At 48.4% G+C, this 11610-nt stretch overlaps 1 protein-coding gene across 5 annotated transcripts in view; it reads left to right on the top strand.

The window, feature by feature from the left end:
* Positions 1-11610, top strand: part of RXRG (retinoid X receptor gamma) — a 37604-nt gene that overhangs the window by 22780 nt on the left and 3214 nt on the right. For all 5 annotated transcript variants that reach the window (XM_017729643.1, XM_017729642.1, XM_017729645.1 and 2 more), the window contains 5 exons: positions 3294-3553; positions 6579-6723; positions 7380-7559; positions 10548-10708; positions 11437-11566. In XM_017729643.1, the coding sequence (XP_017585132.1) occupies positions 3294-3553; positions 6579-6723; positions 7380-7559; positions 10548-10708; positions 11437-11566 (876 nt within the window). The remainder of the gene's footprint in view (positions 1-3293; positions 3554-6578; positions 6724-7379; positions 7560-10547; positions 10709-11436; positions 11567-11610) is intronic.

Genomic DNA, 11610 nt, shown 5'->3' with positions numbered 1-11610 from the left:
TCCGCTGCCATTTGTCTGTCCCCCAAATGATGGGAGAGAGTACCTCGAGTAAAGCCATTCCATCCCAGTGAGCCCAAGACCTTTCTGGGTTCTGCTGGGAGTTGTGGGACACAGACCACCAGTATTTTCTTGGAAGTCATTTAATTTGATTGTTTTCTTTCAAAACTTGAAGTCTTGGCTGTTTGCACAGTCCAAACCTCCCTGACTTCTTTGAACTGAAACAAGTTTGAGCATACTCAGCTGAGCAAATAATTAATCCCAGTGTCAAGGAAGCTTTGGCATGGCTCTTCCTGCACACCTTTCAGCCATGAAAATTGTTCTTCTCACAAGCTGATGGTCTGCTGACAGTCATTTCTTATATCCCTCTCAGAGCACTCCAGCCTGAAAATGAGAATCTGAGAGGAGGATTTTCCCCAGGTGCAGGAGAATGCATTTCCTCTCCCCTGGGGACTGGCTTAGCAGACTTACCCCAGAAAGGGACTGGAAGTCAAAGTTTTTTGTTGTTTGTGGGCTTTTTTGTCATTGCTGTTGTGCTTTTCTAAATGGGGACTTTATTACAATTTGTAACAGATGGATAAAGTTGTTGTTTGGTAACTGGAAGGTTTACACTGCTGGATTTGACCAAGGGGTTTGTCAGAGCCTTGGCAGGACACTGTGGCCAGGCGCTGTAGAAACAAGCATGTTAACTCCGGTTTGTGTCATCAGGCCCTGGCAAAGCCTGACTTTACACCTCTGTGCTCTCCAGTAGGTATTTTCATTTATCCATCCATTCACCTCCATCAGCAAACACTCCTTCATGCATTCATGCTTCCTCTTTGGTATCTCATTGCTGGTGTAACAGAGGTACAAGCCCTCTAGGTTTCCTGGCTTTGACCTTTGATCCCATCCTAGGGTCTAGGGGGTTCCCCTGGGCACAGCCCTGAAACATTTGCCCCTTGGCAGGGATATGAGCACACTGTGGGGCTTGCCCTGGCCAGCAGCCTCCTTGGGTGAAAGCCTTGCTCTGGGCCCTTACGAAACTTGGAGCCTCTCTAATGGAGAAACTTAGCAGTGACAGTGTTTCTATAAGGTCTGGCATAAAAGCAAACAGTTAAATAACTCTCCTGGGTGTATTTTCTTATTGGTTTAAATCTTCTGCATGATACTTTCAAAATATGCCCTTTTCTATGTTAATGGAAAAGGATGAAGAATCATTCTTCTGCTCAGCTGTCCTGGTGTGATAGATCTCTGCCCAATATCCCCTGCAATGACTTATTTTCCAAGCTAAGGAATCCTCAAAGGCAGTGTTGTTTACCTGGTTGCTTAAAGAGGCGTAAAAGCAAATTCTTTCTAGGTCTGTGCTATGCATGCTGGGGAGGACTGTGTGTTATGGTACCACAGATGATGAAAAATGCATTTGCTTTTCTCTGAAGCCAGTAATGGCTCAAGTCAGGATGGTCCTTTTAAGCCCCAAGGTGCCTGTGTGAGCTGAACGCTTGCTTAGGTAAGGGGGGGTCCAGGCAAACAGCACATCTCTTCTGCCCAATGCTAAAGGCACTCTGTCTCTGGGATGAAGGACTTTAGTGCTTGGAAGCCATTCCAAGGTAGGGATTTTGCTGTCTGCTAACAGAAAACAGGCTGTATGTCTCCATGATGGTGGCAGGGGGATTTGGGGTGGCTCTGTGGCAGCAGGCTGGAGCCCTGGCCCTGCCTCCAGACCACCTCGCTGCCTCCGAGGCTTCTGCTGTTGTCATTGAGCCGACTTCCTCTTGCTGCACATCGCTTTCCCACTGGGAGAATTGATCCAAAAAGCCAAAGCAAGAATTGACAAAGACCTTTTCTCCCCCTCCCTCTGCAGAATTAAGTCTGAAGTGGGTTGATAACGGCAGATCGAGTCCTCCTTGACTCTGACAAATGTCTTTAATGTTATTCAGCAAGCTGACCTTTTCCCGTCTTTATTGTGCATCTTCCCTTTGAATCAGATTTGATTGTTACTTCAGGTAGAATAGCAAAGACTGTCACGTAAATAACTTTGCAATAATGTTAAAAGGAGGAAAAAACACAAACAAACAAAACACCAAAGCACTGCCTTACTTGCAAATGCAATGGGAGAATGTATCCTCTGTGCCAGCCATGAAAAACCAACTGTGTGACCTTCCCACACAACATCTTTGCCTTGCTACTCCAGGGAATGATCTCCTGTGTTGAAAAACCAACAGAGAAATAATGGTTCACAGAAATGTTAATGACAGCTAATGCTAACTATGGCTGGTAAATTCTAAGGGAGGGAGAAAAGGTCATGTAAATCCTTAAAATGCATCTAGATACATGACCCATTGGGACTAGTGGGCATTTGATGCCTAGACACCCTCTGAATATTTGAGACTGGTCTTACAGAAGACAGTGTTTAGGCCTTGGTTGAGCTGTTCAGCCTCAGAGTCTGCCCTGAAGTGGCAATGATCAAGGTTATATTGTTTTTCTACACCACCTCTTCCTCAGCAGGGTTCAGGGGCAGACTGATCTCATGGGGCTACTGTGAGGCTCAACTTGGCGATGTGCACTGCAGCTCTCTAGTGTGGAGAGAGGGAACCCTCTGTCTTTGTAGCTGTGAGACTGGGCACATCTGTGTGGCCAAAGTCTGTGCTCTGATTTGTACAAATCAGGAAAAATAAAGGACAAATTATTTTGTGACTGCCTTGTCCTGAAACTTGCATTGCTAGTGTGTCATGGGCAGTTCCTGTGTTGCTCCAGCTCCTATGGAAGATGCTGGCATTCAGCTTTGAGAATGAACATGTGAAATGGCACAGAGGACACACACGTGGGTGGGAAGGGGGAAAACTAAGCCATGGGAGCACAAGGCCAGAGCCATCTCAAGGAGCAAAGGTGCTTCATAAGACATGGGGAACATTCAGAGTTTCCAGGCTGGTTGGTGGGGATTTTGTGATTTGAGAAGTGTGCTGTCTCTAGAGCTGTCTTGGACAAAAGAAATGGGACTTCAGGGAAGAGTTCAGAGAAAACCAGCCTGATGCAGGCAGGCAGTGGTGCCTTCTTCCAAGTCTGCTGAGGCACCGAAGCAGAGAAGGAATATTTTGTTATTAAACATTATCTTCACAGTAAGTTTTGCTGCTGTATATAACTCAGTTTCCTGTACTATAACCAACATTTTGTTCTTTTCCCTTTATAGCATGAGACCTGTTTGTTGGTTGGTTTTGGGGCTTGGTTGGCATCTGAGCTGACACAACTGAGGCTGGGCAGCTGATCGCTGTGCACTCAGCCATACTCATGGTGTACTTCATCTCTGCTTCTCTCTGCAGATTCCCCTGTGCACACCAGCTCCACGTCCGTGAGCCTGTCCTCAGGCCTTTCCACGGGGAATCCAGTGGAGGGGTCCCACAGCTACCTCGAGGCCCCGACGAATGCCTCGCGGGCGCTGCCGTCACCCATGAACACTATTGGCTCCCCAGTGAACGCCCTGGGCTCGCCCTACAGGGTCATTGCCTCCTCCCTCAGCTCACACCCCGTCGCTCTCTCCTCAGCCCCGGGCATGAATTTCATGACACATACCAGTCCACAGGTGGGGATGTGCACACTTTCTTTGCTACAATTCAGTGTTCAGGATGGTAAAGTTCCAAAACTTGAGAGAGAGTTGGCTGGTGGGGAGTTTGGTCAGTCAAGGAGTTCAGCTGTAAAGAACGTTTTCTAGCATGTGTACCTGCATAAATCACCCTTGCATAGACACAGAGACCACACCAGTATCTGTTTCAAAATACCCTACATGATAAGGGAAGAGAGCTAATTTCCAGGTTTGTTCTCACTGTGGGTGCAGTCCAGCTCCCCTCCACTGCATCTATTGCAGTGTGTAATTACTGTACATGGAAACAGACAGGATAGCCAGGGGCTGCAGCACGTGAAACATTGCCCTTCTTCCTGCAAAAGACTATCTGCTTCATTTCATTGTTTGGAAAGGAGATGGACTTTCTAGGGGGAGACAAATGTTAATGCTAAATGTCAGCCACCTACTGTGTTGCATATAAACTTGGCCTGCAGCAAAACGAAGCACTCCCATCCTTACTGCCTGTGCTCACGTGGGTGCTGAGGTTTCCCTTCCAGACAGGGGAGACCCAGGTGTTAGGGCTGGTGCTTTCCCAAAGCCATGGATGGGCTGGGAGCATCCCAGGGTGGCTCTGTGGGACAGAGACATGCTGCTCCAAAAGCCTGGCACTACCTCCTGCACAGGTTGTAGCAGTGTGGAATTTTGACAGAGAGCTGAAATGTTCTGGGAGTCCATATCTAAGTGAAAATTCTGCCTCTTATGAGCAAGATTTTGTGTTTTGTTAGTGGGACCTGAAGGTAGGAAGTGCTCAGAAGCCTCATGGTTCCTGTTGAAGAAGCAGCAAGGAGATGGTCCCTGAGCCCTCTCTGCCCCATACCTTGCTGCTACTCCTTGGAATGCCTGGAGCTCTTCTTAGTGCCTGGAAGGCTGGGAGAGGATGATATAGGGAGGCCCCTGAAGAGCTCTGAAAGAGGATAAGGTTTGACTTACCTTTCCCCAGTATTCTCAACTCCTTTGTGGGCCCTAGCTGTCAGCAGTGGGAATGCTGGAGGATCCCTCTTCCCCTTGCACCAGCTAACTGTTCCCCATGGATCTAACAGTATTTGTGCCCATGACATCAAGGACAGGATGGCTGGACAGGAACTTGCAGCAGTATTGGCTGGTTGGAAGCCTTTCCTTTGGGGTTGGGGATGCTCTGGGAAGTGGTTTTCCCAGTTTGGGCACTGTGCCAAGTTCCCAGATCTGAGGAGAGGGTTCCATTTATGTTGCCTCTAATGCAAGGAGACAGCTGGACCCTGGGGATTCAGCAGAGAGGCAGCTAATGGATTTGGGTTCAAGCAGTTGTCCCAGATATCATACATGATTGCACTTAACCTGCAGGAGTCAAGCTCTGAGGACACTGATGGCTAGAACTGCCCTGGGTGTCCCCCTCCCATATACCTTCTCTCCATTTTATTGTTTCAAAGTGCAGACAGGGAGAAAGAAAAGGTGGTACCTGAGTTCTGAGTAACGTTTTAAACCATAAAAAGTTCCTCCTGGCTCAGCATTTTGCCAAGATGATGGACACTTGCACGGAGGAAGGGGTTTATTTCTCCTTTCCTTGGCCTGGATTTTGAAGCATAAGGATTTACAGTTGCCAGTGCCTGGTTTGAGTCTCTGCCAGGGAGATCAAACCTCTGTTCCTCTGGGCAATTTTTCCCAATACACTTATATTTTCTAGTGGAGCAAAACAACCTGGCTCCTGATTTTTGATGGGTAGTTTTTATTTTCCATGTTATTAGACCTTTGAAGCTTTGAAAATGAAAGGACAGTGGTGAGGGATGATGAGAACAGGCCTCACCTTTTTATTTTTCTAATGACAGGTCCAAAAGTTCCAATGGGGTGACCTCTTGTCCTTTACTGAAATTTACTGTGGAAATTATCATACTTTTTTGTGGGAAACAGGCAGTTTCTTGGAGCAAATGGACAGCTTGCAGGAATGTGCATGAAATCTACTTTTTAAATGTTATGGAGATTGGAATGAAAGCTCTAGCTGGGTCTTCATCCAAACCCTTGTTTTCTATCCCTGCTTCTGCCTTCTTGCTGGGAAGAATTTGAGCTGGTAAATTGGCATGACTGTTCCAGGCAAACTCAGTGATGAAACAACCATCCCCAGCCCTCAACCCATGACAGTAGGGAAGGTGATCTGATGGTGGGTTAGGAGAGACACTGCTCTGCCCAGACAGCTTTTGACAAGATGTGCTCAATGGCCCTTAATCCTCCCTGCCCTGCCAACGTGGCTCCAAAGCAAACAGCAATAAAACGAAGCCCTGGGCAACATCAGGCTTTGGTCTCTAATCGATGTGGGTTTGTAACCTTTAACTTCAGCAGCCACGAGCAGCTCCTGGGGATCTCGGCTGGGGGCTCTGCATCGTTTGCCTGCATCTCGCAGCTGCTGATTTTCAGATGCTCAGCCCGATCCCTCTTTTTTTCAATCTGGTAACCCCAAATCTGCCACCTGTGGTGGTGCTTGGGAACCTAAGTCCCAGAGAGTGACCAAATGGCCACATTTTCATGTGTGTATGAAGATTTGCATATGACAAGCTAACCCACCTAATTTGATTTATTTTTTAAATGCTCTTACAGCTTCCCTAGCCATGCAGCAGTTCAGGTTCAATTGCAACAGATCATCTGGCTGCAAAGCTCTTCTTTACTAAGCTGTTAGTGCTTGAGGCTGCCAGCAGCCAGCGATCAGCATCCTCTAATGAAGCAGGCAGGATCCCACCAGCCTCATCGCTTGGAGGCTGTAACTGAGCAGCTGAGGTTGCTGCCTGCCCTTTTCCAGCTCTGGCTTTGGTTACAACATCAGGCCATATCTGCTTTAGTGCCTGCTTAAACCGCTCCAGCTGGATTCACCAGAGGATGTCTGTATGCCCGTGACAGCCCCATGGACTTGCTGGGGATAAGCTTGTGGGAGCAGCACAGGAAAGGTCAGCTCCATTTGGGGATGGTGTCATTGAGATACGAGTCTCCCCTCTAACCTGTCTTGTGGCTTCTGCTTCTGCAGCTCAATGTCCTGAACAATGTCAGCAGCTCGGAGGATGTCAAGCCCTTGCCGGGTCTCCCGGGGATCGGGAGCATGAATTATCCATCTACAAGTCCAGGTTCCCTAGCCAAACACATCTGTGCCATCTGTGGGGACAGGTCCTCAGGTAGGAGGTTTTCTTTCTTGAGGAAGCCTTTGTGCAATGAGAACTCCCCTGGTGCCCTGAAGCAAGGCTTGTGCAGCACTGAGCATTGTGGGGGCTCGCTGGGGCCATACTGCCATTGCAGGATTCATGGCTGGGTCTGGCCGTCTGTGTTGCAGATTAGTTGCACTGTGCCCAAAAGCGAGCAAACCTAAACCCCATGCTCTTCTCCCTTGTGTGTATAATCTCATTTTACCTTTTGTCCCTGTTTACCAAAGGTAAATCTATCAAAATCTCTGTGTTTTCGTTTACCTCTGCTTTGTGTTAGCTGGGTTCTGGCTGTGTCTGGGTTTTCTCTCATACCTCAGTGTGCCTTACAGACCCCCTCCTAATCAGTGCACCCCATTTGCTGCCTGCGGCTGTTCTGCACTTGCACTGCAGCTAAGATGCTCCACATCATTCCACTGGGATGCAGTCCCTCCTAATCACAGGAAAACAGTGGTCCTATAGTTTGATTGCTGCTGGTCACTATTACCTGCTAAGACCCCCTGAAGCCAGTTCAGCCCTGCTAAGATGATTCCCTGCAGCCAGGTTTTTTACCTTTGGATTTGGTGTGAGCTCCTCCACACTGGAAGGAAGGGCAAATACCTGCTTGCCCATTGATTCCCTTGCCTCCCCAGGGAAGCACTATGGGGTGTACAGCTGTGAGGGCTGCAAAGGCTTCTTCAAGAGGACAATCCGGAAGGATCTGATCTACACTTGCCGGGATAACAAGGATTGCCTCATAGACAAGCGCCAGCGCAACCGCTGCCAGTACTGCCGCTATCAGAAGTGCCTCGCCATGGGGATGAAGAGGGAAGGTAGGACTGGGCTGGTGGAAGGAATGGAATTGAAGAAATTTTTCTTCATTCATTAGGATAAATCAGGTTCTTGGTGACCCTCCAAGGCTGGTGCATTCCAAAAACCTACACTGACAGCTTCAGTACATTTTGGACCTTGTTACTTAAAGGAAATGAGAATCATAGTTTAGGTTGGAAAAGACTTTTAAGATCAAGCCCAACAGTTAGCCCAGTGATGCAGATTCCACCTCTAAACCCTGTCCCTAAGTGCCACATCTACCTGTCCTTTAAATACCTCCAGGGGTGGTGACTCAGCCACTTCCCTGAGCAGCCTGTTCCAATGTTTGACAACCCCTTCTGTGACAAATTTTTTCCTAATAAGGAGAGAGACTAATAAGGGAAGAGGCTGATGGGGAAGCTATTACAATGTTTTTTTCTTCTCACCTAAACACACACACTGGTGAGTATTGAACCTATTAACTGATTTTGACCCAACCTTGCCTCTAGTTAGTGACCCTTAATGGCTTGGACCCCTGAAAACCTCTGCTGCAGACAGCACCCAGCAGTGAGGGGTCCTGCAGCCTTCTTGTCTCCTGTGTGAAGAGCAGCTTCCTTTTTTTGTTTTTGATTTACTGACTTCATTTTTCACCACCTAATTCTTGTACTGGAAGATAAGGGTGAATGATTTATTTCTATCTCTTATTTTATAGTTCTCTGTCATTTCCACTCTTAGCCTCATCTTTGGAGATGAGCTCACATCCTGCGAGGGTTTTGTGCTCTGGGAGAGAGCAGTATGGAAGTAATTCACGGAGCCTTTTCCATATTCCACACACCCATTGCAACTCCCAAAGAACCGTGTTTCTGGCCCAAACCACCTAAAGGATTTAGTGTGGAGCAAGGATCAAACCCGTGGCAATTGGACTTAAAGGGGTTTTGCACTGACTTGAGGGAAGCCTCCAAAAGCTGCTGAGGGTCCTGCAGCCCTGTCTCTCTCCCACCCAGCTCTGGAGATTGTGAAGATCTTTGTAAAAGCCACCAAGTCTCTGCTGCAGGGAAGGGCAAGCCCAACAGCTTGGCTGTTTATCTGTCCACCCCTGTCCCCTGCAGCTGGTTCTCCCTCCTTGATGGAGGAAGGACTGCTGAGCTGGATTGTCTCCCAGATTATACTAACAGATGTAAGGTCAGGAAGTGACAACCAGCACAGCATTTAAGCTCATTTTTTCTGAGATAAAGTAACTGAGCTGCCTTCAGGGTTGAATGCTAGCAGGCAGTGTAGCTGTCCCTTTTGGAGGCCACGCCGTTCCCCTGTGGAACGTGCAAACTGCTCCCTGTGCCAGAGCTCAGACCGTGCAGGGCAGAGCCTGGGGAAGCAGCTGTAACACTGGGCATGAGCTAAACCTCATCCTATTCCCTGTAGCATCATCAAAGCTGTGCTGCCTCAATCTCTTAGGGCAGCAGGGGACTGCAAAATGCCATGCTGGAATCAAAAACTTAATCCCAGGCATAGCTCTCCCTTACAACCGGGTGCAAAGTGGTTCAGATGACCAGGGTGTTAACACAGCTTCCCTTTGCAGAGAGTGAAAATTTAAACCCCAGGATCCTGGTGGATCCTGTGGGAGTTTGGCTGCAGCAATCACAGGGGGTTTTTGGGAGCTCCAGAAACTGGATTGCAGCTTGAGTTCAGGAGCTGAGTGATGGGACTGGTATTTCCTTGCCATGTACTTTCTTCCACTAAGATTTTGGTGACTTCAGAAACACTTACATGGCTTTTCCTGTCCATTACTCTAAAGAGCACAAATGTTCTCGCCAGCTGGCTGGCATACGCTTGTGTCCTGTGCTGCCCTCCCTCACAAGCACCAGCCAGGAAACCCCACTGATACATCTTCTTGGGTGCTGCCAGTTGCCCAGCAGCTGGGCAGTGCTGGGAAGCACATTCTCCCAGCTGGGAGAAACACAGGGAAGCACTGAGCATTGCAAAATGGTTATGAGTCTTAGTGCTGAGGAGCCTCCCCTGATTTGGCCCTCCACTTAAAACACCCTAAAATTAGCCAGGGGCTAATTAGCAAGGCTAATGCAAGGCACTTTGGGCTCCTACTCACACAGGGGAGTGATGCTAGAGGGGATTAGTTTTTGGACATTTCTCCCCAGCAATGAACCAAACAAATATAATGCCTGCTGGTAATTTCTTTTTTTAAACAGGATTGTCGTATTTCCCTTTGGGACTTCTCCAAAAAAAAGTGCACCCAGGACTTCTATTGCACACAAGGGTTGGCATACAAGATACATGTCCTACACCGACCTGTCTTACACAGAGCAGCCCTGGGGGTTAATAACTGAGCTTTGGAGAGAATTTCATGATTCTGTGCCTTCTCTCAGTAGCTGTGTTGGAAAACATACAGAGAAGGGAGAACGGAGTGAAGGTGTTGGGGCACTGATGTGCTAGGAACTTTCTAGTGGGGAGGATTAGGAAGAGAGGTGGTAGAGGGAGAGGTGACGCCAGGACTGGGCCAGACTGGGTAAGATTCTGCTCAGGAATGAGATAAGCAGCATGTGTGAATCCAGCTTGGGGTTTGGGACTGTCTAGCCCTGCTGTTGGATGATCTGACTGCTGTGGGATTGTTGAAAGCACACTGGAACTGTTGGAAGCATGCTGAGAGCACAACAAACCTGTATGTGAGTGCTGGATCCCTCCTGCCTCCTCCAGCACCTAGTGACAGCCGAGTCCAGGCTGCCACCTGGAGGTATCAACTCCTCTTCCCTCTGTTCTGGAGTTTCATACTTTGGAAATTACAATTTTTTGTCAACTTTGAAGGCTACTGGTCTGCAGCAACCTCAGAGTTCTTGGTATGGGAGCAGCCATTTTAATGGGTGTACATCTGAAATACCCATTTATTTTCTGTTCTCCCCCTCCTGAGGGGGTTTCTCATCCCTTGTCCCAGAGGCAAGGGGACCCACTGTGAGCAGGTGACTGTTGCTGTGGACGTAGAGAGCTGTGTTTCTGTCCCACAGCTGTGCAGGAAGAGAGGCAGAGGAGCAGGGAGCGCAGTGAGAACGAGGCCGAGTCCACAAGCAGTGGCAGCGAGGATATGCCCGTGGAGAGGATCCTGGAAGCTGAGCTGGCAGTCGAACCCAAAACGGAGGCGTACAGTGATGTGAGCACAGAGAGCTCGGTAAGAGCCACTGACATCACCTGCAGCCAGTAATGAGAGGCTTTGAGCTGGGATTTGAACAGACAAATGCCATGTGAACAACGGGCATTTTATAAGGGGATTTTGCTTCGCACCACCTAAAACTCACCAATAGTTTTTCTTTTGTAGCTCCTCTGAATGACAACTAGAAAACAGCCTATACATTATTTTCCAAGCATTTTTTCCAAGTCTCCTTTAGTTTCAACGAGTAGATAGGGAAATAGATGCTGGAGAGTCTGAGCCCTGTGCTAGGTTCCACATGCGCATAGCCCTGGACACTTCTTGTCTGCCCCTGTGACCAAGACTGGGGTGGAGCTGAACGCAGCAGGTTTACTGCTGTGGTTTTACTGGTTTGGATAAAACTGCTGCTCATGCCCGTTCAGGGGCTGCTTCCTGGCTTTCAGATGTGCCCTGGGGAGCAGGACTGCAGCCGACCACCAGGGACTTGCTTTGCAAAGGACAGCAAGCAAACAGAAAAGTCTAGCAACCAGCTGACTTGGCTGGCTGTAGAGGGGATAGTGGTAGCAAATATCTGCTCTTCCCAACAGCACACAGCTGAGATTATTGGCAGTTTGAGCATTGTACTTGTGGCATTGAGTATTATTAACTTGATACCGTGTGCAGTGCAGATTGTGATTATCAAAGTTTTTTCATTGACAAATTCCGCTCTTTTCCTCTGCTCTTTTCTTTTGGATATTGCTCCTAATTAGACAAATGACCCTGTCACAAACATCTGCCATGCGGCTGACAAGCAGCTCTTCACACTTGTCGAGTGGGCCAAGCGCATCCCCCACTTCTCTGACCTGACGCTGGAAGACCAAGTCATTCTCCTCCGGGCAGGTAGCATCCCCCACCTGTGGCTGTTCCTTGTGCCCCTGTCCCTT

Source organism: Corvus brachyrhynchos, unplaced genomic scaffold (genome assembly GCF_000691975.1).
Source record: "Corvus brachyrhynchos isolate BGI_N302 unplaced genomic scaffold, ASM69197v1 scaffold101, whole genome shotgun sequence".
Taxonomy (NCBI): domain Eukaryota; kingdom Metazoa; phylum Chordata; class Aves; order Passeriformes; family Corvidae; genus Corvus; species Corvus brachyrhynchos.
Note: the sequence above shows the minus strand (reverse complement) of the source record. Positions and strands in the feature narration are given on the sequence as shown.